This window comes from Oryx dammah, unplaced genomic scaffold (assembly GCF_014754425.2).
Source record: "Oryx dammah isolate SB20612 unplaced genomic scaffold, SCBI_Odam_1.1 HiC_scaffold_10, whole genome shotgun sequence".
Lineage (NCBI taxonomy): Eukaryota > Metazoa > Chordata > Mammalia > Artiodactyla > Bovidae > Oryx > Oryx dammah.
This window is the reverse complement of record NW_024070194.1, coordinates 21,693,532-21,719,477: the sequence shown is the minus strand read 5'-3', so window position 1 is coordinate 21,719,477 and position 25,946 is coordinate 21,693,532. Positions and strand designations below refer to the sequence as shown.

Sequence of the window (25,946 nt, the reverse complement as noted above, 5' to 3'; positions counted from 1 at the left end):
GATGAGAGTGAGGCAAAGCAAGGTTTAAAAAAAGGATCTTACTCACATAGGGATTAGAGTCTATTGGAGAGAATACTTGATAGCCAAGCAAATAATTAAATACATTAATTACAAATCATTCAGCTAATGGAGCCCTGGTACGAATCCCACTCAACCGAATCAAGGGGCTCAGGTAACCCTGGCAACGGATCTTCCTGCCAATAGTAAAGATGGAGCCCACAGAACAAGCACCTTTACGCACCCCGCTATTACCCACAATGCAGCGTCAGCCGGGGAAGGAGCGTGGGTCTGCCAGGAGTTAACATGGCTTCCGTAGTTACACCACCCTGTCTTTTTACTTAATCAGCGACCTAACTGCCCAGACCAGGCTAACGATCAGGAGCTAAGTCTTCTTTGCGCCTCCACTCACCGCGACCACAAGAGCGAGTGAAACAGGGCAGCACCTCGCGGAGGTAAACTCCGTAACCAAGGAAACCCTACTTCCGCTGACGTCATTACGGCGACACGTGGATCCAAGATGGCGGCGGCGATGGTGAGTGAAGGAGACTCCGGGAGCCGGAGATGGAGCGGGCCGCTCTGGGGGATCCTAGGACTTCCTGGCGTCCCATGCTTGGCCCGATCCACTTCAGGGACCCCTAGCTCAGGCCTGAGGGACATCCCTGATTGGGCTTGTCTCCCCCAAACTCCCCGTCTCCGGCCTTTGCCCCGCACTCAGGCTTGTCAAGGCCCGAAGTTTTGGGGGAGGCTCTGGGTCAGAGGAAAGGTCTCAGCTACCACCCTAGCCGGTTCCTATCCCAGTCTTGGTCTTTGCCTCCTGTGACCCCCATTTCCCAATTTTCACTTTGCAGTCCTCACCCCTTCAAAGAGCCCCCGTTACTCCCGAGTTTTGCTCCTCCCTCTCACGTCTGTACCCTGCTTTCTCCGCCTCCCCGCCTCCCCACTATCTTGACCAGTCCGCGAATGCGTGCTCACCTCTCCCACCCCGAACCCTGTGTCATATCCTTTCTAGAGCCCTGTCCTCACCTCTACTCTCAGTTGTCCCCACTGCGCACCTGTCTTGACTGCCGATACCCGGAAGCGTGCCTTTACCCCTACCCCCCAGCCCCCATTGTCAATCCCCAGATCTTCTCTAATCACATCTCGTCTTCTCTCAATTCCAATTTCCTGCCTCTCTCCTAGGGATCTTTTATCCCACTGGTTGTCAGACTTTCCTGTGCATAAGACTTGTGGTGTGTGTGGGGAAGCTTGTTAAAAATGCAGTTTCCAAAGATTCTAATTCTGTTGGCCTAGGAGATGCCTAGGAATCTATACTTTTATAAGCACTCTAGTGATTATGATGGAGGTGGTCAGTTGTGAAAAGCACTATGCCAGTGCTGCCTGGCCCCCTCCCCTTCACGTGCCCCTACAAGGCCACACAGCTCTTTAGGATGAAGCGTTTGTGTGGATAAGGGTATGTGGATAAGCTGTACCCGGAAAGTGGATCAGAACTGGCTGGCTTCTGGTATAGAATGCTGGAAGTAGATCTGTGAAAAACTGGCTCTTTCTTCTTCCAGAAGGTCGGCTCACATTCTGCTTGTCAAGAGACCGGAACCAAAATTGAAGTCACTTAGGCCAGAGTGATTTTGTACTGTTCCTATATGTTGCTTCCTCAGCAGATAATTTCATCCTGGGACACAGGATGGGACACAAAAGACATTTGACTTTAGTAAAGGAAGATTCTTGTTTAAATTCTTTGGTATTGATTTTTGCCAAGCAAGGATAGGTTACTGGCTGATAACAAATTCCCCTCCTCCTGTTAACCAACTGATAAATTATCCTTTTTATTTAATAAGGGATTCCTTAATTAGAACCTCAGAGGTCAGGTAAAAGACTTCACAGCCTTGCCTGATATCTGTGGTCTTAGACCACAGAAAAAAATCCCAAACGTGGTATGTTGAAACCAATTTTTTTTTTTTTTTTTTGGACCACTTTCAGAACAAGAATGGCATAAGAACTTAACATGAACAGGAAAAGTCACACCCTCTTTTGCCATAGGGAAGGAGTTCAGTAAAGTTGCATTTATAGCATTGCACTGGGAAATTCTTGCTCTGTTCTGAGGTTTTAAGAGGTAATAAGTTAACATATTTCTGGTACACATTTAATCAACAAATATTTGAGTGCCTGCTCTGTGCCAAGACTTAGGGATGTACTGGTGAGTTAGAGGGTCAAGGTCCCTGTGCTTGTAGAGTTTTTCTAGCCTGAGGAGACCGTCAGTAGGAAAATACAGGAACAAGGTAATGTCAGATAGTGGTAATTGTGAAGAGGGCAAGATGACGTGGTAGTAATTGGGGGGTGACAGGCTGGTGCAACTGCTTTGGATTACGTGGTCAGAGAAGTCTTCTCAGAGAAAGTGACGTGAGTTGAGACCTGATTGACGAGAAGGAACCAGCAATGCAGAGAGTGTTCCAAGCAAAGGAGATGGCAAGTATAAAGGACCAAGAGGGGAAAGAGTATGTTTGAGGAACACAGAAGGCTGGAGGGGCTGAAACATGGTGAGGAGTCGGGGGTTGGGGGGAGCAAAGAATAATCCAAGATGGAATCAGAGAGAGGCAGGAAGAGCTGTGTTTCTAGAAGCATGCCTGTAATTGTGGGTTGTAGTCTACAGTTTGTAATCTGTGGATTGCATTTTGAAAGACTGTTCTGTTACAGTGCTTGCCCTTCCCACACTTTTCAGAGTGTTATATTAAGGGAGCTGGCTTGTTCTCAGCCTGTAGAGAAACCATGGAAAGGCATTTGGATTTTATTCTAAGCACAGTGGACAGCAAAGTGACTTTATGTTTGTTGTGTCACCGGGGAGTATCACCCTCTGCCTTCATGATGAATACTATAAACTGATTTCCAGAAATTAAGAGTGTAGTGTGTACAGGGACCCACAGAGGCCACGTTAAAGAGGGCACATGAGCAGCTTCATGTTTGATGCAATAGGGAAAAGTCACAGAAGCACATTTCTTAACAGGGGATACTACGTGTCCGTCATACTACGTGTCTGTCATACTACGTGTGACGGGCTGGGTGGGCAGATAAACTTGAGCTTGGTCTGTGTGAAGCCCTTTATTATCCGGAAGTTAGAACAGTCCCCGCACCCTCGTACAATAGGTTGTTTCACAACTGCTGGGGATGGAAGTGTGTGGCTCTGCTTTGGGGTGTCTGGGTTTCTGAGGCAAGTCATACAACCAAAGAGGAACCTAGCTAATAGATTCAGTGACCGTGGGAACATGCTGGCTTTTGTTTTTTTCTTTTATTTTGAAAGTTAGGGTTGTGGGTGCAAGTTTCAAGTGATATTTATGGGTTTTTACCTCCCTCCCTTTCCTTAGTGATTGGTTCTTCTTCCCCAGGGGTCGGCTGCCACCTCCCAGATCTGTGTTAGCACAGTGGGTGTTTCCTGAACTTCCCCAGCTAGGAGTAGATGGCTGATGTAAACAGAAGTTCTCTGTAGTTTTCCTGCGTTCCTCCTGCCCTGGCTTTAGATGACTATAAAGTTACACGATACCTAGTTGCTCTAGCTGGGTCTGAGGTGAGGAGCAGGCCCATATCTCATCCTTTATAGAACTGTTGAGCATATGGAATATGCTCTGAGGAATATTGTTTTGGTGGAACTTGGGAAGTGTCCATTGAGGACATTTGTAGACATCTCAGGAGTCTAGAAACCTCTGTTTGGAAAATAAAACTGTGTATTTCTCTCACACATTGTTCGTGCTGTTTGGGGTGTTATGTTTTTTTCCGTTTTGTTGGATTATAATTCATATAATGTAAAATCCACCCGTTGAAAGTTTACAGTTCAGTGCTTTTTAGTATATTCACAGAGTTGTGCAACCTTCACCACTGTCCACCTCCAGAATATTTTCATCACCCCATTAAAAAAAATCCATTAGCAGCCACTTCCCACTCCCTCTTCCCTCCAGTCCCTGGCAACCATTAATATACTTTCTGTCTGTATAGATTTTTCTGTTCTGGACATTTCATATAAATGGGATCAAACAATATGTGGTGTTTTGTTATCTGACTTTTTTTTTTTAAACAAGGCATAATGTTTTCAGAGTTCATCCATGCCATAGCATGTGTCATGGAGAAGGCAATGGCACCCCACTCCAGTACTCTTGCCTGGAAAATCCCATGGACGGAGGAGCCTGGTGGGCTGCAGTCCACGGGGTCGCTAAGAGTCAGATATGACTGAGCGACTTCCCTTTCACTTTTCACTTTCATGCATTGGAGAAGGAAATGGCACTCCAGTGTTCTTGCCTGGAGAATCCCAGGGACGGGGGAGCTTGGTGCGCTGCCGTCTGTGGAGTCGCACAGAGTCGGACACGACTGAAACGACTTAGCAGCAGCAGCAGCAGCAGCAGCAGCATGTGTCAATATTTCATTCCTTTTTATGATCAAATAATGTTCCATTGTGTGGATAGACCTCATTTGGTTTACCTTTTCATCTATTCATGGTTTTGGGGATTGTTTCTACTTTGGGGATGTTATGAATAATGTTGCTGTGAACATTTCGTGTGCAAGCTCTTGGGTAAACATTGGTTCTGTTTTCTTGGGTGTATACCTAGGAGTAGAATTGCTGGGTCAGTTCTCACTGTTCTGAGGTTGAGTTTGATCCAGTCCAGAGGCAGGGGAATGGTCTGAATGACCTCTAGTTTCCTTTGATCAAACGAAAGCAGTGCTAACCAGTTCCTTCCTCCCAGTATCCCCCTTGCCCCCTGTCCCCCTGTCTCCGGGCCAGTCAGAAGCACAGGAATCGTGTTTTGTGATGAAGTCTGGCTGATAGAGGCCTGGGACAGAAAGCAGGAGGCCTGGACTCCTGTGTGTGGCAACTTGCTGTCTCCCCGGGGCCTCACCTGGGAATGGCCAGCAGCTCATTGAGGAAGAGGCAGCTGGGGCTTAGTCCCAGCACTGCCATTGATCTATCAAGTGGCCTGGAGTAAATTACTTTGGTGTTATTAGTCTGTTTCAGCACAGGTCATATGTGAAATGAAGATTTAGACTTGAAGATTTCTAAATTCTTCAATGAAATTTGTAAAATCTTCAATGATATTGAAGATTTCAACTTAAGGTTGAAAATTTTGTGGCTTAGAATACTTGCATTCAAGGTGATTTTTGCTGATATGCCTATAAAATCAGATTCTTTTTTTCCCGTGATCTTAGTCCCTGTGGTCTTTCCGGGCTGCTGTCTGTTGGTTGTATTGTCTATTCTCTCCACTTGCTCCACCCGGCACATGTATTCTGCAGGAGCCGCTGTGTCCTTAGAAGCCGAGGCGCCAACACCAGTCCTTGGCACAGATGTGTTTCTCTGAGAAATCCCTTTAAAGGAGTGCCCTTAATCCCCCCAGGAAGTCCAAGGAAGGCAGAGGCGGCATTAAGTTGCCTCTTGGTTTCTCTTTTACAACTTGGACAAAAGTTTCCCTTTGATCTCAGTGAAAAAGAAGCAGGTCACAGAATGTTGAAGGTTGAGTTTTGATCTCTGGGCACTGGCAGGGAGGTGGGAAGGACTCAGGATGAACAGGGCCATCTGGCCATAGGCGAGTGGTGGGAGCCACCTACCGCCCCAGACCTGCTTTGATCCTTGAACCATTTGCTGACACTGATAGTTCCCGAGTGGGACACGGTTTCGGACGCTGGGACTTCTTTCTCGGTTCTGTCCCATTCCTCTTCATTGCTTCCTTCTCTGCTCTGTACCATGACTTCTCATCTATCCCCAAGCATTAAAACTGACAGATCTCCCTGGGTTTGAAATCTGAAGGTTTTGTGTTCAGAGGGTATACTAAATGGTACTGGCAGTTCTTAAAAAACAAAATCAAATCACAAATTGGAGGTGAATTCATAAGCCAGTTTAGAAGGGAGTCTGGGAGCCCTGGCCAGTCACTTAGTATCTTTGGGCCTCAGTTTTCTTTCTTTTTTTTTTTTTTTTTTTTTTGGGCCTCAGTTTCTAATGAAGCAGATCTCATGCTATGAAGTGACAGTTACGGAGCACATCTTCATATGGCTTTGATTGGGGTTGGGGGGCAAGGAAGAGAGGTTGGCAGGCACAGGACTTTACATTTTTTTCCAGTTAGTTGCCCAATATTTAATAATTGGGATATTCCACATTACAAAAGTTCTGGGTTTTCATTTTTCTCTTGAAAATTTGGGCCCAAAGTTCCCATAAAGAACATTCCCCATGCAGGACCCAGTCTTCCATACCTTTTGGCTTATTCCTTAGCAGCGTCACCCAGTAGGTAATTTGCATGGCCTTTCTAGGGGGTTGAATTAGCAACTCCTGGATGAGGTGGTCTCTCTATAAAATCTTCCTATTTTGACATGCGGATTCAAAAGCAATATTTAAAGTTTGTGGTAATCCCCTAGGTTACCTAATTTTGAGGGGAAATTTTCTGTTCACAAGATACATGTCAGTTGATAAACCATATGTCCATCCATTATTCCATCTAATCTCTACAAAAACCCATTTTACAAATGAAGAAACTAAGGCTGGGTCTAAGCTCATGGACTAGAATCTGACACTGATTGGTTTTATGACTTCCGGCCAACCATTTGGTTCTTTAAACCTGTTACTTAAATTTTTTTTTTTACTGTGGTAAAATAGACATAAAATGTATCATTTAAACTATTTTATGTGTACACTGGCTTTGCATGTACAGTGGCATTGCATGTACACTGGGATTCCATGTACAGAGACATTGTGTGTACAGTGGCATTAAATACATTCACATTATTGTGCAACCATCACCACCATCCATCTCCAGAACTTTTTTGTCTGGATCAGTTTTCTTATTTTTAAAATGAGGATGAGACTCTGAAAGAATTGTGATGATTAAATGAAATGAGAGATGAACACGCCGTAACTTTCCTACTCCAGGGTTTGAAATTTTAGGAGATGAACTATCTAAGCCTATTGCTTGGGCTAACAGAGTATTTAATAAATACCCAAGAGGGGAGGGAAGTTCCGTGCATTTTTAATGTTTTATTTCTGCACTTTCTGGCCTCAAGGTCTGGGTCTGGATGTCTTCTGCTTGGTGAGGGTAGTTATTAGTTTCACCTGGACTTTCACACAGTTGGTTGTTCCCTACCCCCAAAGAACACTTTTGAGTCTTTGTGTGTGTCTCTGCCCAATAAATTATGTTAATTTTTTTGGCTGCGCTGCATGGGATCTTAGTTCCCTGACCACAGTCTGAACAGGACCCCTGCCCTGAAAGTGCCAAGTTTAACCACTGGGTCGCCATCTTTCTCCACTCTTGAAACAATGTATCAGCTACTAGTATTCAGTTCAGTTCAGTTCAGTCACTCAGTCCTGTCCGACTCTTTGCAACCCCATGAATCGCAGCACGCCAGGCCTCCCTGTCCATCACCAACTCCCGGAGTTCACTCAGACTCACATCCATCGAGTCAGTGATGTCATCCAGCCATCTCATTCTCTTTCGTCCCCTTCTCCTCCTGCCCCCAATCCCTCCCAGCATCAGAGTCTTTTCCAATGAGTCAACTCTTCACATGAGGTGGCCAAAGTATTGGAGTTTCAGCTTTAGCATCATTCCTTCCAAAGAAGTCCCAGGGCTGATCTCCTTCAGAATGGACTGGTTGGATCTCCTTGCAGTCCAAGGGGTTCTCAAGAGTTCTCCAACACCACAGTTCAAAAGCATCAATTCTTCGGCACTCAGCCTTCTTTACAGTCCAACTCTCACATCCATACATGACTACTGGAAAAGCCATAGCCTTGACTAGATGGACCTTAGTCGGCAAAGTAATGTCTCTGCTTTTGAGTATACTATCTAGGTTGGTCATAACTTTTCTTCCAAGGAGTAAGCGTCTTTTAATTTCATGGCTGCAATCACCATCTGCAGTGATTTTGGAGCCCCCCAAAATAAAGTCTGACATTGTTTCCATTGTCTCCCCATCTATTTCCCATGAAGTGATGGAACTGGATGCCATGATCTTCATTTTCTGAATGTTGAGCTTTAAGCCAACCTTTTCACTCTCCTCTTTTACTTTCATCAAGAGGCTTTTGAGTTCCTCTTCACTTTCTGCCATAAGGGTGGTGTCATCTGCATATCTGAGATTATTGATATTTCTCCCGGCAATCTTGATTCCAGCTTGTGTTTCTTCCAGTCCAGCGTTTCTCTGCATATAAGTTAAATAAGCAGGGTGACAATATACAGCCTTGACGTACTCCTTTTCCTATTTGGAACCAGTCTGTTGTTCCATGTCCAGTTCTAACTGTTGCTTCCTGACCTGCATACAGATTTCTCAAGAGGCAGGTTAGGTGGTCTGGTATTCCCATCTCTCTCAGAATTAGCTTCATTTTATTCCTGAAGAAGGAGAAGGTAATGGCACCCCACTCCAGTACTCTTGCCTGGAAAATCCCATGAATGGAGGAGCCTGGTAGGCTGCAGTCCATGGGGTCGCTAAGAGTCGGACACGACTGAGCGACTTCACTTTCACTTTTCACTTTCATGCATTGGAGAAGGAAATGGCAGCCCACTCCAGTGTTCTTGCCTGGAGAATCCCAGGGGTGGGGGAGCCTGGTGGGCTACCGTCTATGGGGTTGCACTGAAGCGACTTAGCAGCAGCAGCAGCAGCACCCCAGTAGTCACTCAGTGTCTATGGGCTCTGAAATAAAGGCTACATTTTCAGTCTCCTGTGGCTAATTTTGGTTCTGGGTTTGTTTGTTTTTCTTCCTGAGGTCTTTAGCTCCATGGATGCTGCTTGGTAAGTGGTCTTTGGCTGTCATTAGCTTTCGTTCAAGTATGGTTGAATTCTTAGGGAGCTTTAGCTGATTAGGTAATTGATTTCAGTTAACTGTTGGCAAACTGCCACAAAGTCTTTTTCTTTCTTCTCCCCCACCCCCGCACATCTGGGGAGCAGTTACTGAATGATCTTGAAATAATGATTATATCTTTGAAAAGGAAAAAGAAGAATCTAGTTTACTCTTAAGGGAAGGTGCAGCTTTTGCAGCAGGAAGGGCATGAAATAGGAATCTGGAAGGCTGTTCAGATTGGCCATGCTCTATACTCAGATGCTATTTATGGGAAAGAAGACAGCAAGGCAGAGAGCTCCAGAAAACAAAAGGTTAACTTCTGGCCACAGAGAATATGAGTAAATGAAAAATTCTCAATTCTCAGGGGAAACTTCCTATTTTCTTTGGAAGAAGTTAATTGTTCATACCTTTCAAACTGGGTGGTGCAGAGTTGGCTGGGAGGGGTGAAGGGTACTTTTGGGTCCTAATAGTTCTTCATTTGGCTATTGTTTGGGAGAAGTTTTTCTGTGTGCCCAACCCCCAAGAATAAAATAGAGAGGGCAAGACCTTGATTCTTAGGTCTCTTGAGCTTTATAACTTTCCTAGTCACCTATATCTTTGCCTGAGATGGAGTGTTAGATTACAATACAAGGGCTTCTAGATTACCATCACCTTGTTCCTTGACATCCTACCTCTGCAGTTTTGTGACTTGGAAACCAAGTAAAGCAAATAACATTGAATGGACTGGTTCACCTCTCCTGTGACTCCCACTCTGTTCATGGGTCTGAACATGCAACAGATGTTTGCTAAATACTTAACTGACTTTTCAGACAGTCTCATGTGAGAGTTTCTGGGGATCAGTTGAAAATTAAAGGAAGATATAAAGGGATTTCGCAAGAAGCAGGTACTTTGCTTCTTCCTAATTTCCTTACAGAAATGAACTACACGTCAAACATCCTCTATCAGGCGGTCAAGGGCTACAAAGGTAATTAAGTCAAATAATCACAAAAAGTTGAAATGGGATCCAGTACAGAGTTCTTTAATCAAGAGCCTGTCAACTTCTAGGTCTTTGGTCTTGGACTCATACGTCATATTCTGCATTTTGGAGTGTTTTTTCCTGGGAGCAGCTTCTGTAACTTTTTAAAGATTCTCAGAGGGATTTGCAACACTTTCCCAAGTTTAAGAATGACTGATCTGGTCTGGTTCAGATCACACACCTGGCTCCAGAATCTCCACGGCATCATTCTTACCTTATAGCTGCCATTTTCTGCCCATCTTCAGGGGAACTTGCCCAAATGGTTTCAGAGGAAACCCCCTTCCTAAAATGTCAGTGTATTTATTTTGAATATAGGTTATCCATGTACATGGAAAAAAGCATAAATGTTACAAATGAAAAGAAAGTCACTCAGCTATCCCCTATCCATTCATCAGGTGTACTCTGATTTTTTTTTAATATTTCTCCAGAACATTTTCATGTACATAAAACGTCTACTTTTAAAAAAATCTACTTAAAAAAAAAATCTGCTTTTTTAAAAGTAGATGTTTTATGTACATAAAAATGTTTTTTTGCTAGCTTTTCTGTCTACGTCTATGATCCATTTTGTTAATTTTTGTACGTGATGTCAGGTTCCTTTTGGACATGGCTACCAAATTGTGCAAGCACCATTTGTTGAAAAGACTGCCCTTTCCCTATTGAATTGCCTTGGCAACTTTGTTAAAAGTCAGTTTACTGTTAATACAAAGATTTATCTCCAGACTTTTAATTTCGTTCCATTGGCCTCTTATGCTTATCCTTATCACAATGTCTTCATTACTGTAGCTTTATAATTGCTTAGAAATTGGTAGAATAAATCCTTTAGTTTTGTTCTTTTTTAAAGTTATTTTGGATATTTTGGGTCCTTCGTGTTTCCAGGTAAATTTAAGAATCAGCTTGTCAGTTTCAATAAAAAAGCCTCCTGGGATTTTGATAGGGATTGCACTGAATCCATAGGTTAGTTTGGGGAGAATTGCTGTCCTAACAGTACTGAGTCTTCCATTTCAGTATGGAATGTCTCTCCAATTATTTAGATATTTTTCACTTTTCTTAGCAATGTTTTATAGTTGTCAGGATACAAGTCCTTTTTAAAAGCGTATTCCTATATACTTTATTCTTTTTGAAGCTACTGTAGATGAAACTGTTTTCTTAATTTTATTTCTGGGTTGTTTGTTGCTAGTATGTAAAATACAAGTAGTTTTTAATTGATATTGTAGTCTGTGACCTCGTCTAACTTGTTTATTAGTTGTAGTTTTGTGGATTCCTTAGGATTTTCTTGATACAAGATATGTAGTCTGCAAATAAAAGGGCTTTTTTTCTTTTTAATCTGGATGACTTTATCTTTAGCTTAGAGTGTATTATTTGCACTTATAGAGCAGTGCTGACTAGAAATGACACAAGTGGACATCCGTGCCTTGTTCCTCATCTTGGGAGGAAGCATTCAGTCTTTCATCATCAAGTATGATGTTGGCTGTGGGTTTTTCAAAGCTACCATTTATCTGATTGAGGAAGTTCTTTTTTATTCCTAGTTTGCTTAGAGTTTTTATCATGATTATGTGTTGGATTTCATCAAGTGCATTTTCTGCATTAATTGTGATGATTGTATAGTTTTTGTTTTTTATTTATATGATGTATTGCATTATTTGATTTTCAGATACGAAGCCAACATTGCATTCCTGGGCTAGAACCCGCTTGGCCATGATATGTAAACCTTTTTCTGTATTGCTAGATTCAGTTTGCTAATGTTTTGTTAAGGATTTTTCCATTTGTGTTCCTGAGGAATATCTGTCCGTAGTTTCCTTTTCTTGTGATATCTTCGGCTTTGGTACATTTTTAAAAATTTATTTAGACAAATGAGATTATAGTTAGTATACATTGATGTGCATCTTTATTTTCTACTTAATAATTTATGTTGGCAGTCTTTTAGTAATAATCCTGCCTCCCACTTAAGTGTATATTTTGCTAAATTGCTCTCCCCAAATTTATCTATATCTAGTGTATTCAGATTTTTTTAAAAACTTTTTGACTCTGACAGGTAAAAAAGATGTCATTATTTTCATTTGCAGTTTTTAGATTCTGAATGATGTTGAGCATCTTCTTGTGTCTGACCATATGAACCTTTTTCTCTTTAACTGCCTGTTCTTATTCTTTGGGGTTGTTTGTCCTTTATTGGTTTGTAAGAGTTCTTGGTGTATTGAAGAAATTAGTCCTTTGTCAGGTGTGTGCGAAATATTTTCATTCAAGTTGTCTTTTTTTACAATGAGGTTTTTTTTTTTTTTTTCATTTTCTTCCTTTCTGTATATTCTCTTTCTCAGTAGCTTCTGGATTTTGTTTTCTTCTTAGAAAACTTTTCATATCAAGATTGTGTTAAAGTATATTTTCTTCTACTATTTCTCCTGTTTCAATTTGCACATTTCTTCCTGTCTTCTTCAGCGCCAAACATGTTGTGTAGCTCTATATTTAATATTTAGTAAAATTAGTCTGCCTTCATTTTTTTTCAAAATAATCCTGAAGTAAAAGATAATTGTGAAACTGACTACAGTGATTTGGTTATTAGTAGAAAAACATTGAATTGGGGGAGGGACAAGGAAGGCATAGTATTGGAGAAGAAAAGAATTAGAGGAGGGTAAAGGGAGACAAAAAGCAATTAATCTTTGGCATCAAGTTCTTCTTTGGACAGCTCTAATCATGACCTAAAATTATCTCTGAGCATGGCTCCCACAGTGGGGACAAACTTCTGATCACCCAGCTCTGCCAGGTTTGGTGGAGCTGGACCTTCTTTGCTCTGCAGACAGCTTGCTGTGTGACCATGTCACTTCCCCTCTCTGGCCTCATGGATTATGTGACCCCCCTACGGCTTCCCTTGGGGCTCAGATGGTAAAGAGTCTGCCCACAATGCAAGAGACTGAGATTTGATCCCTGGGTTGGGAAGACCCCTTGGAGAAGGAAATGACAACCCACTCCAGTATTCTTGCCTAGAGAATTCCATGGACAGAGGAGCCTGGTGGGCTGCAGTCCATGGGGTCACAAACAGTTGGACACGACTACACTTTCACTTTCAGGTTCTTCAAGAGATGTCTTTAAGGAACCCAACTCGGGTTGGAACTTTGCCTTGTTTTGTTCTACCTTTAGGCGGCTTGGGTTGGTGGAACATCCCATAGTTTCAAAGGAATCATGAATTTCTTGAGATTCCTGGGAGGTCATGAGGCTTCTGATTCATTTTCCTCACTAGGGTAGGGATATCACCGTCCTCCTCCTTCCTTGTCACCTGCTTCTCTCTGTTTAGCTCTGGTTATGGCCTTTTTCCTTACTTCCCTGATGGCTCAGAGGGTAAAGCGTCTGTCTGCAATGCGGGAGACCCGGGTTCGATCCCTGGGTTGGGAAGATCCCCTGGAGAAGGAAATGGCAACCCACTCCAGTACTATTGCCTGGAAAATCCCATGGACGGAGGAGCCTGGTAGGCTACAGTCCATGGGGTCACAAAGAGTCGGACACGACTGAGTGACTTCACAATCACTTCACAGTCACAATGGCCTTTTCCTTAGCTAGGTAACTCTCTTGTTGGAAGTTTCCTTAGAATGAGCATACATCTTCCTCCTTGCAGTGTGCTCATTGGTCCTGCCTTCCAGTGCAACCCAGAGCAAAGCCACTCTGCCTTATCAAGCACACTGAATGTGTACCGTCCTTAGTCCTTACTGCCGTCGTCACTGTAGCACCCTGCCATGAGTTGAGTATTAGTTCCTAGTTTCTTCTTACAAATCAGAAACCTGAAACTCAGAGTTTAAAAAGCTTGCCCAAAGTCACACAGCTAGGAAGTGATGGGTCAGGACTTGAATTCATATCTGTATGACCCCCAGAGCCTGTGCTTTTTCCACTGCACCCATGGTTCTCAACGTGTGATCCCAAGACAAGTTCCAGCATCTCTTGGGAACTTATTAGAAGAGCAGATTCTCAGGCCCTGCTCCAGAACTACCAAAGAAGACATTCTGGGAGGTTAGACCCAGGAATCAGCTTTAATAATCCCTCCTGGTGATTTCCTTGCCTGCTCAAATTTCAGAACCGCTGCCTACCATTTCTGCTCCCCAACCTGGCTGCTTCTTGTGTTCACATTTGACCAAGAATTTATAGGTGACTTCACTTATCCTTGTCAGTTGTCAAATCTAGGGCTGAACATTACAATATCTCTGGAGCAGAAATGTGCTGCACACATATACACCCTCCCCCCAGACACATACACGTACTCTTTACAACTGCAGATATTCCTTTCCTCCTTAAAGTTCTTCAGAGTCTCTCCAGTGCACAAAGGACAAAACCCAGACTCCTCAGTGTGGCTTTGTGTGATATATCCCTTACGTACCTTCCAGCCTCCTGTCTGCACAGACCTATTCATGCTTTTGACTCACAGGATGATCCATGAACTACAAGTGTTGTCATCACCTGTGAGCTTGTGAGAAATACACTCTCCACCCCTACCTCTAGGCCTGCGGAATCAGACTCTGCCTTTTAACAACCCCTCCAGGTGATCTATCCGTACATCAAAGTTCCAGTAGCACCAACTTACACCTCACCTGCCAAAAACTCCTTATGGTTGCCCCCAGGCCTTTGTCCCTGTGTTTCACTCTTTATGCAGCACTCCCCCCTTCTCTCTCCTTTCCTTTGGAGGAGGCTTGAATGCTTAGATTGACACCACACCCCTCCAAGACTGGGCGGGCTTGTTGCTGCTCTTGTGTACTCCGTAGCCTTTTGGCTGCTAGGATAAGAGACTAGGCCCTCCACAGCAACTGGGACCTAGCATTGCAATTGGCTGATGACTTATCTGTCCCCCAACTGACTCGTGGGGGTGCATTCTGTGAGGCTGGCACAGTACCTGACAAATGGTAGGTTCTCTGTGTAGTGAACTCCTTTCTGTTCTGGTTAGAGCATGGACCTTGGAGAGAGACTGCTTTCATCTCTGAAATGAGAACAATAAGAGTCTCTGCCTCATACGGTTGTTGTGAAGATTAATTGCGTTGTTGCATGAAAAGAACCTAGAACTGCCTGCCACATGGTCAGTGTCCAGCAAATGTTAGCTGACATTGTTATCACTGTCATCATTACATGTGCATCATCTTATAATGCAGCTCACCTTCCTGAAAAGAGCATACTGTTTCTCTACATTCCGATCTTGAGCAAGTTATATAATCTCTGGGTCTCAGGTTAACCGGCAGTCATCTGGGAAATGGTGATAGAAATCCCCAGGTAGTGGTAGTTGTGAGAATGGTGTGAGTCATTGTTTGTAAAGTGCTGAGCACAAAGCGGGGACTTGGCACATGGAAGAGGCTGTACCACAGTGCCTTGTACTTACTTTTAAGTGCTTAGTGACTCTGTGACTTCCTGTTACTTTTTAATGTTGTTTTCTGCCAAGGTGAGTATTTTTCATCTTTTTGTTTGGTTGGTTTTTTTGCGTGTACTTGCTCCATTGGTTTGAGACTTTGGAATAAAAGTATATTGAAGTCTTTCAGGATTTGCTTTTCATTCTTCTGCAACCTGAGGTCTCATGGAGCCCTTCAGTCCCCATGGGCAGTGTCTCTGCTAAGATTAGAGGACTCTGTTACAAAAGAACTGGAGTAACTTCTTAGATTTAATTGGCTTGATAGCCATAAGAGATTATAATCATCTGCCCTGGCCTCAATTGACAGTTATCAGATAAGGCAAGTCTGGTGTTGAGCTTCCTAGGAAGGGAAATTTAGAACACACACACATATATATATATATATTCAGTTCAGTTCAGTTCAGTCGCATCCAACTCTTTGCGACCCCATGAATTGCAGCACACCAGGCCTCCCTGTCCGTCACCAACTCCTGGAGTTCACTCAAACTCACGTCCATTGAGTCGGTGATGCCATCCAGCCATCTCATCCTCTGTCATCCCCTTCTCCTCCTGCCCCCAATCCCTCCCAGCATCAGAGTCTTTTCCAGTGAGTCAACTCTTTGCATGAGGTGGCCGAAGTATAGGAATTTCAGTTTTAGCATCATTCCTTCCAAAGAACACCCAGGACTGACCTCCTCTAGAATGGACTGGTTGGATCTCCTTGCAGTCGAAGGGACTCTCAAGAGCCTTCTCCAATATATATATATTTAAATTTTATTGAAGTATAGTTGATTTTCAGTGTTAATTTCTGCTATACAGCAGGGTGATTCAGTTATATATTCTTTTTCATTGTGGTTTATTACAGGTTATTGAATATAGTTTCCTGTGTGGTACAGTGGGAAACTTCCAATCCTTTCTTCCCTCTTCCCCATTGGCCACTACAAGTCTGTTCTCTATGTCTGCGAGTCTGTTTCTGTTTTGTAGATACGTTCACTTGTGTCATATTTTAGATCCCACTTGTGAGTGATGTCATATGGTATTTGTCTTTCTTTCTGACTTACTTAGTGTGATAATCTCTAGGCCCATCCTTTTTAATACATAATCATTATTCCATCCTTTTTTATGGCTGAGTAATATTCCATTGTCTGTGTGTGCGAGTGCATACACCACATCTTCTTTATCCATTCATCTGTCAGTAGACGCTTAGGTTGCCTCCATGTCTTGACCATTGTAAATGGTGCTGCTGTCAATATAGGGGTGAATGGATCTTTTTGAATTATAGTCTTTTTCTGGATATGTATCTAGGAGTGGGATCACTTGTCTGGCTTGATGCTTATTATTAGCTTGTTTGATAAGGGTTTATTGAGTAGTCACATCAAGAAAGCCAGACAAGTGATTCCTGTAGGTAGAGAGAGAGCAGATACTTAAACCATAATACAGCATGAAGAGTGCTAATAGTGGTGTGTTAAACAAGTACAGATTTAAATATTTGTCAAGTAACTTAAGTAGATGTCTTTGAACATATATAGATGTGAAAGTTCATTTGGGTATTGGGTAGTTTCCAGTTTCTTGCCTTTAGTGTTGTGATAGAGATATTCACAAAGAGCCTTAAAAAATAAGGAAAAAAGAATAATTCCTCCTGTGGAGATCCGAGGAGTTCATGAAGGAAGAAACATTACCTACACGGGACCTCCACGTGTAGGTAGGACTTGAATAAGGTGAGAGCAGGTGTCGGAAACACCCTGAGCAAAGCCCTTGAAGGCAGCCTCACTTGGGCAAGTCTGCTCACCAAAGACAGGGACAACCTTAGGGCCTTCCTGAAGGCTTAGAAAGAAACAGTGAGAGTTGCTGATGGAAAAACATCTTGGAGCCAGCAGGTGGAGTTCCTTCCATACCAAGCTAGAATTGGCTCTAACCTAGGCATTTGGAACAGTGATGTTTTCTTTTGCTTGATTTATTTCATTATTTTTCTTAATTGGTATAAATTTGTATAATCCCCTAAGAAAAACTGGAAAATACAGATCTGTTGTGCTTAGTTGCTCAATCATGTCCAACTATTTGCTACCCCATGGACTGTAGCTTGCCAGGCTCCTCTGTCCATGGGGATTCTCCTGTCAAAAATACTGGAATGGATTGCCATGCCCTCCTGCAGGGCATCTTCCCAACCTAGGGATCAAACTTAGGTCTTCCTCATTGCAGGCAGACTCTACCGTCTGAGCCATCAGGGAAGCCCAATTACAGATATACAAAAATGGAAAACATTGCCTCATTTTCTCAAACATAACTTTAAAAAGTGGAGCAGATCCTGCTGAGCAGGGTTCTGTTCCCTAATTTTTCTACTTAAATCTAAAGCTCAGATATTCCTACTGAAAAAATACATCATCCTATTTAATAACTACATAAAAGGATACCCCATAATTTGACCCATTCCACTAATATTGGATATTTTACTGTTGTAAGTTATGAACTATTTCACTATTTTAAATAATCCTGTGGTGAACATTCTTTTATGTACATTTTGGCATTTTGACATATTTTTCTGAACATATCTAGTATTGGGTTGTCCAGGAAGTTAATTCGCATTTCCTGTCCTAGCAGGGTCAAAGAGTGTGCAATTCTGGGGGGCTTTTGTTACAGAATATCAAATTGCCCCCCAGAAATGTTTCAGTTTATAATCCCTCCAGCCATATGAGAATATCAAAGCAGCGACATTTTAATAGCTAAAACTAACAGTATCTTTTTGGTATGGTCATTAATTCTAAACCAAATTTCTGAATTGCGTTTGGTTGCAAAAATATTAAGAATCTGGCATATTACGAAAATCATCCTTTGCCATGTTTCACCTGTTGATTCTTCCTCTAAGATAAATTGTTCTGTGGTTTGTTGATGGTATCTGGATTACCTGTTTTCTGTATCATTTTCAAAAAATTAGAGTTAGCTTATTATTTTTAATTGACTTTTGGATGACAGTTTATATGCCAGTAGTACAGGATTTGTCTTTTTTGCATTTTATTAACTGGAATTCAGGTTCAGAGAGGAATTAGAGGAAAAGAAAGGACAGGATTTATTTCTCTCACACAAAAGCACGCACAATCTAAGGACTGCCCCGTAAGGCCTAGCAAAGAGAGAGAGCCGGAATCTCCTGATGACTGTTCAAGCGGAGGAAGTCCTCCACTTGATGGAGAGGAGGTTGGATGCTGGTAAGTAGCCCACAGTCAGTAGGCTTTCTGTCACAGAAAGAAAGAATAAAAGTCTATTTGTTGTTGTTGTATCAAGGCAGGCCCATACTTCTGAATGCTTCCCTTTGTACGTGCATACAATATCTCCAGAGGGATTTTCAAGGAACTGGTGCTATCAGTTGTCTATGGGGAGCTGAAGAAGGAGGAAGATTTGTTTTTCATTGTTGTACCCATTTTTACTGTTTGAATTATTTACTGTGTGTTTTACTTTTTCAAAATGTTTTAAAATCTAGTTATTTTTTAAAAAACTCTTACCCATGGTTATGCAGTGTGTTAACGTTAGAGGAGACTGGCTGAGGAGGCCATTTAGACAGCTAGTCAGTGGGGGCTTTTCTGAGGACTTGAGAGGGGCCTGAATGAAATAAGGGATTGGACATGAGTCAGGCAGGCTTCTGTGGGAAGGACATTCTGGAGGAGGGAACAGTGAAGGTGATGGCCCGGAGGGTGCAGAGGGGCTCACCCTCAAGAAACAGTAAGAAGGCCAGTGTAGCTGGAATCGAGGTGGAATATGGGAGGTGGTGGGGTCAGGACAATTTTGGAAATGGCTTGTAGAAAAACACATTGGTAAATACAAGCTTCCTGACACCGGGAGCCCATTGCTGTGTAGAGAAGCAGAATTAACAGGGCGCTGTGAGCTTTGTCTCCCACTGGCCTGTGGGGCAGTGATACACGTGAAACAGTGACAGGAACATTGCTACAGGAGTGGGGAGCCCTGGCTCCTGTGTTAGTTTGCCCTGATGTTAATTACCATGCTCAGTGTGTGTCTCATTTCTGGAAGTGCAGAATCTGCCTTGTATCACTTTGGGGGCCATTTGGATGGCAGTTCTTGGGGAGGTGCTCAGGCTTCTCAGAGTGGAGGTAAGATGGGGTCACTTGCGGCAGACATGACGGGGCCGCAGAGGGTTGTTCACTTCTTTCCTCTGGTCTGACTGCTGCCTCTCTTCTTCCAAGCAGGATTGGTTGCCGTGGTCCCTACTGCTTTTCTCGCTCACGTGTGACACAGGGGCCTTCTATGTTCCTGGGGTCGCACCAATCAACTTCCACCAGAACGATCCTGTTGAGATCAAGGTAAGTGTGTTCCGGGTCTGTGGGAGCCTCTGTGCTGGGCCAGGGACCTGGCTGCAGGAGCACAGTGAGCGGTCATGTCCCTCCTGTGGTTGCAGAGATCACAGACCAGTCAGCCTGAGAGCAAGAGGGTCCCAGCTCGGAGCTGGAAGGAGTCCGCCCCCGCCTCACCCACCCCCAGGCCCCCGCAGTTCCAGGATCTCCTGCTCTCCGTCTCCCTCTGGGCCTCTGTACGTTCTCTCTCTGTGTTCCTCTCTCTCTTTCTCTTTCTGGCTCTGGCTCTATTTCTGGTTCTTTCGGTGTCTTTGTTTCTCTACTTTGACTTTCACAGGTGTCTCCATGTCTTTCTCCTATACTTACTTCTGTGTCTTGCTGTCTCTCTTTCTGTGTCTCTGTCTCTCTACTTGCCTCCTCCTCAGTGATGTTTCTGCCTCCCTTTTGGGGCTGTTCCATCCTCCTCTGGGCTTCTGCCGGCCAAGCAGGAGACTCGAGTTCAATCCTTGGGTCGGGAAGATCCCTTGGAGAAGGCAATGGCCACCCACTCCAGTATTCTTGCCTGGGAAATCCCATGGACAGAGGAGCCTGGCGGGCTACCAGCCCTGCGGTCGCAAGGAGTCAGATGCAACTGCGCACACGTGCACGCACATCCTCCTCTGTGTCACCAGCTTTCTCTGCATAATTCATATCAGATGTGTGTACGCAGCCTATTATGGATTCTGTTTTTTCAGTTTTAGCTTCTGCCAGGATTCTGTGGTTTAGTATTTCTTAACTATGCACTGCATATCTGAGTGGTGGTATATGAGATGATTTTAAGTTGCTGACAAATATATTTTATAACTGTTTTCTTTTAATTATACTATAAAATATAGCCATTACTTCAGCTCATGATTTCATGACTATTGTTGGTTTTCCATTTTTAATCGTGATAAAATGTTTGTTTCTTAAATGAGTGTATTTACCTAAAAATGAATCATACCCAAGCAAATAGTAGAATAAATGGTAGGTAGATAGGGCAAGTCAGTACATGAATGATTAGGGTTTGAAAAGCATTGTCCTAAATCAGAGTCCAGGCCACCTCACTTCTTCAGCTTAAGTGCCCACTTCTGTGTCAGTCACTTGTGACAGGGATTATGGGAGAGTCATTTTAAAATATGATTGATCAGGGGCAGTGGACAGGCTGACACCTTGGTTAATGTCTCCTTTAACAACAGACTCTGAGTGGCATTCTCAAAGCCCCAAATAGGGCAGGGGGTTGATGGTGGACCTTTTTGTATTTAGTTTTCCCCAGAATCAAACTCTAAGGTGGAGCTTTGCTACATGAGATTTATTGTCTAGGCACTCAGGGTCAGCACTTGAGAGGGAATGAGGGAAGCAGGACTGAGCAGAGGGAGACCTTGAACTGTGATACAGCAGAGTCCCTTGGAAAACTCTGGCACTGCAGTGGCTGGCCCTGCAAAGCTGGGGGCGCGAGGACCAGCCACCAGGGAGGGCTGCGACCTTGTACCAGAGCTCCCAGCTAAAGGAACTCCTCAGTTCAGTCGCTCAGTCATGTCTGACTCTTTGCGACCCCATGAACCGCAGCACACCAGGCCTCCCTGTCCATCACCAGTTCCTGGAGTCTACTCAAACCCATGTCCATTGAGTCGATGATGCCATCCAACCATCTCATCCTCTGTCGTCCTCTTCTCCTACCCTCAGTCTTTCTCAGCATCAGGGTCTTTTCAAATGAGTCAGCTCTTTGCATCAGGTGGCCAAAGTATTGGAGTTTCAGCCTCAACATCAGTCCTTCCAATGAACACTCAGGACTGATCTCCTTTAGGATGAACTGGTTGGATTTCCTTGCAGTCCAAGGGACTCTCAAGAGTCTTCTCTGACACCACAATTCAAAAGCATCAATTCTTCGGCACTCAGCTTTCTTTATAGTCCAACTCTCACATCCATACTTGACCACTGGAAAAACCATAGCCTTGACTAGACGGACCATTGTTGGCAAAGTAATGTCTCTGCTTTTTAATATGCTGTCTAAGTTGGTCATAACTTTCCTTCCAAGGAGTAAGCCATCACCTAAATACAACTGCTCCTAATGCTTCTGGATATTTTTCTTAGTCTTTTTCTCTGTGCAATGTTTACAGTGTAATATACTTGGCATTCTCGCACTTCCATAAACCCCCAGCTTCTTGACTATATCAGTCCCCCATAGGCAAAATAGTTGAAATTTTTAGCAGTCCTTCGAATCCTTAGCAATTCTGTAAAAAGGGCTAGCAAAACTTATAAAGTTATGAAAATAAATTCTGCTCCTAAAATGTACATTTCTTACTTCATTATTGTGTTCTTGGGAAACCACATCTCTACTGATCTGTGCAAAAGCAAAGCAGTGAGCTTGTAAGAAAATACAGTTTTCATCCTAAGCATCCGGTGTTCAAAAGGGAGAGCAGAAAACCAGAGGGTCCTGAAGGGCTGGGACACGCTGTCGTGTACTACACATGCCTTTGTTTGCAGCCACATTTTGGGTATTTGCAAAATTATAAATTGCTACATGTCATGCTTACTTGGGGCATTAGATTCAAGCAACTTTGCAGGGAGTTAACTGATTAAGAGGTTAAAAATATGATACATTTGTGGAAAATCGAAAACTATCAGGAATCAAGTTCTAGAAGGGCTGGAATTTTGTCTTTTTTGGTCACTGCTCTGTCACCAGCTCCTAGTGCCTAGCCTGGCAGGGTGGGTAAATACATATGATGAATCACTGCTAGAAAGTGCATTTGGAACGATGTAGTGTAACAGGCAAAGGCACTGTTCCATGTGCTGCATTGCTGTGAGCATCCCTCTTCCTTGGAAGTCCATTTGTAATTTTGGGGAGCAATAATCAAAGTAACACTTACTGAGGATTATTTACATGCCAGGCATTATGCATGGCTTAGCTCAAGATGCCCCCATCAAGAGCCCTCTGAGGCAGATAACTGTATATTTTAGAGATTTACTGAACATTTTACAGTTATGAAAACTGAGGCCCAAGGAAGTGAACCATCTTGCCCACACATTGTGATAGAGACATAGGGTTAGTTTCAGAGCCTAGCTCTTCACCACTGCAGGACCCTTCCTCCCAGTGCCTCAGCCAGAAGCCCCCTCCAGAGCAAAGCTTGTGGTGTGGGGAAGGCTGGGTGGTTCTGGCTTCAGTCCTGCCAAGCTGGGTGTGTGAGAACATACGTGTGGGTGGGAAGAGAGAGGGCGGGAGGAGACATAAAGGTGAGACTGTCCAGGAGGAGAGAATATTACGAGACACAAAATAATAGGCAGTTACAACAGATAATAACTTTTTGATTATTTTGCTTCAAGCAATTTATGAAATGCTTCATAGAGGCCCCCAATTCTCAATCCAACATCTAAAAAAGCTCTGAAACCAGGGTTTTTCTAAATTCATTGTAGGCAAGACCTGACCTGAATTTTTTTATTGACTTTATTTGTCCCATTTAGTATGATTATTTTTACATTTCTTTGTACAAACAGTCATTGAATGTGGGGTCCTACTCCATATCCAGCTGGGAGATGTTATAAAACCATGGTATATTATACCACATTGCTCTCTTAAAATTAGAAAAATTCCTAATTCCAAAACAAGAGTTTTAAGTAAGGATTGGACCTGGATTTTTAAAATTATTTATACTTTCAGATGGTGTATAAGGAATGGTCAATAGAGTCTAAACAGCAAAGATAATTTTAGTTGCATTTAAAATTTATTTTTTGCAGCATTTTGATTGGTTCTATTTTATCCGTGTTTTGGGGAGTAGTCTGTAGCTGTCACTGTTTCCAGAGCTACATTCTTGCATCAGTTCCTAAATGTTTTCCTTCATGGTCTTCTTAAACTTCATCTTTAATGGTTGCATAAAATTAAATTGAATGACTAGTTTATGATTTATTGACCAGTTTCCCATAATGGAGCTTTTAGCTGTTTTTCCGCTTTTTTCCTCTCTTTTTCCATTGTGCAGACATTTGGTGAGCACCTACTATATGCCTAGATCTATAGGCACAGTGGTTACATAGGTGAGCAAGATACATACGGTCCTTGCCCTCATGAACCTTAAATCTTAAATTCCAGTAGGGGAGGCTGATTTCTTTGGGGGAAAAAAAAAATCAAATAATTATATTTTATCAGACATGCTACAGAGATAACTAGGAGTGTTGAAGTAGAGGAAGTGGGGGAATTCCTTTGGTAAGATGATTAGGAAAGGACTCAAAGGTGAAGAATTTCAGCTGAAACCCCAGTGGCTCAGCAGTAAAGAATCTGCCTGCAGTGCAGGAGGAGACAGGGGTTCGATCCCTGGGTCAGGAAAATCCCCTGGAGAAGGGAATGGCAACCCACTCCCGTACTCTTGTCTGCAGAATTCCATGGACAGAGGAGCCTGGCGGGCTACATACAGTCCATGGGGTCACAAAGAGTCGGACACGACTGAAGAGACTGAGCGTGCAAATGTGAGAAGGAGCCAGAATCAAGCCAAGAGGTGCAGGGTTCCAAGCTGGAGGCAGGAGGGGATGGGTCAGGCTCAAGGAAATAGAGGCAGAAGACCACTGTGGTTAGGAATGAGGAGTGAGCTCTTTGGTCCTGAAGTGTTTTCCTAAAGATACCCAGAAGTGAAATTATAGGGTCAAAGAATATCAACATGTTAAGGACTCTGATTATATATTGGATTTTGTTGTAATTTTAAACAAAATCTATAATGCAGTCTGAAACTAGTGAGCTGTAAAATAATTCAGAATTGTAGAGTATATTTATAGTATACCAAAGTTGTGTCTGCTGCAGTTAGTTTGCTTTTTAGATAATAATACTGAGTATACTGAAGATGAGTGGGTACCAGGGAGGATTGTAGAAAGTCCCCTTGTTTTCTGGGTTGAGGAATAATGGCCTCTCTTCTCCCACCAGGCTGTGAAGCTCACCAGCTCTCGCACCCAGCTACCTTACGAATACTACTCACTGCCCTTCTGCCAGCCCAACAAAATAACCTACAAGGCAGAGAATCTGGGTAAGTTCTTCTCTGGCACTGCTGTTACCCTGTCCCAAAGAGGGACTCAGATCTTTTCATAATGATAATAGCAGTTAACCCTTAGATAGCACATACTGTGGGCTGGACTCCATTCTACATAGTTTGTTTATATATTAGCTCGTTTAATCTTCATAACATCCTGAAGGAGGTAGTTGTATGTATTCCTGTTTTTACAGATTAAGTAACTTGTCACTGGTTATACTGTAAATTAATAGCTAAGCTGGACTTGGAATCTGTGTAGTCAGGCTTCAGAGTTGGAGCCCTTGGCTACTGTTCAGACTGGTTCTTCTTGATTTCCAGATATCCCCTTCTGTCTCTTATGGCTTCTGTAACCTGCTCTCCTTTTAATTAAGACTGAGTGATTATCTCTGGCCTTGATGGAAGCAGACATCACTATAGTTCTTGCTAAGCTGTTCAGGCCTTGCCTCAAATAATGTGTGAAGCAGACACCAGAGTGTCTGGCATATGTGTTCATAAATAGCGCCGTTTTACTTTAATTCAAATAATTCTTCATTTGGTAGAATTTCAGGCTTAAAAGAAAAGATGTTTGGAGGACTCTTTTGAGGACATGATTATTAGTACTTTGTGCCTGTCTCACTTTAAGTCCTGGAGATAAAAAATTGGAAGGATGTCCCTCCACCCTCCGACTTTGAGAAAATGAAGAGACTTTCCTCTTCTCTTACAGCTTAGGGAGGGGGAAGGAGAGAACTGGTTATTGAGCAAGCCCCTAAAAGGGCCGCCTTCTCCATCAGGACTGCACATGGTTCTGATGTTTCCAGAACCTCTAGCCAGCATCTGTACCTCCTGTTGGGTATCGGGCATCCCAGGCCAGCTGGGGCAGACCTTGACCGAAAGCAGGCAACACCACCAGTCCCCAAGTCTCCCCTGATGCTGTTGAACGGAGGTTGATCTCAGGGGCCAGGCTGCTCCTGCTTACCTGCTACATACCCTTCTTTCCCTGTTTTTTTAAACTAATTTTCTTGTTATTTACTTTTGGCTGCGCTGGGTCTCTGTTGCTGTATGCAGGCTTTCTCTAGTTGCGGCGAGTGGGGACTGCTCTCCGGTTGCAGTGCCCGGGCTTCAGCAGTGTGGCACGTGGGCTCAGTAGTTGCATGCGGCTCGTGGACGCTACAGTGTAGGCTCAGTAGTTGTGCATGGGCTTAGTTGCACTGCAGCACATTGACCCAGACCAGAGCTCAAACCCACGTTCTCTGCATTGGCAGGTGGATTCTTAACCACTGGACCACTAAGCAAGTCCCGCTTAACCTTTTTTCTCTCTACACCACGCCATGTTCCCAGCACCCTGCTGCTACCAGGAATCCTGACCTGCTTTGTCCTCCAGACCCCTCACAGCAGCTCCTCCCTTCCGGTGAGCTGGTGTGGATTTGTCAACAGCCCAAAACTCAACAGTTGGGCACACCTCAGTGTGATACTAGGTGACCTGAACCTCCGTGAAGCT

General features: G+C 43.4%; 1 protein-coding gene across 2 annotated transcripts in view; it reads left to right on the top strand.

The window, feature by feature from the left end:
- Positions 1-285: 285 nt before the first annotated feature.
- The window catches only part of TM9SF4 (transmembrane 9 superfamily member 4), a 51,377-nt gene continuing 25,716 nt past the window's right edge, over positions 286-25,946 (top strand). The window contains exons 1-3 of one of the 2 annotated variants that reach the window (XM_040247573.1): positions 286-532; positions 19,338-19,451; positions 24,367-24,466. In XM_040247573.1, the coding sequence (XP_040103507.1) occupies positions 518-532; positions 19,338-19,451; positions 24,367-24,466 (229 nt within the window). In that variant the 5' untranslated portion in view covers positions 286-517. Of the gene's footprint in view, positions 533-19,337; positions 19,452-24,366; positions 24,467-25,946 lie in introns of those variants that run through there. The other variant, XM_040247574.1, reaches the window with a different exon arrangement.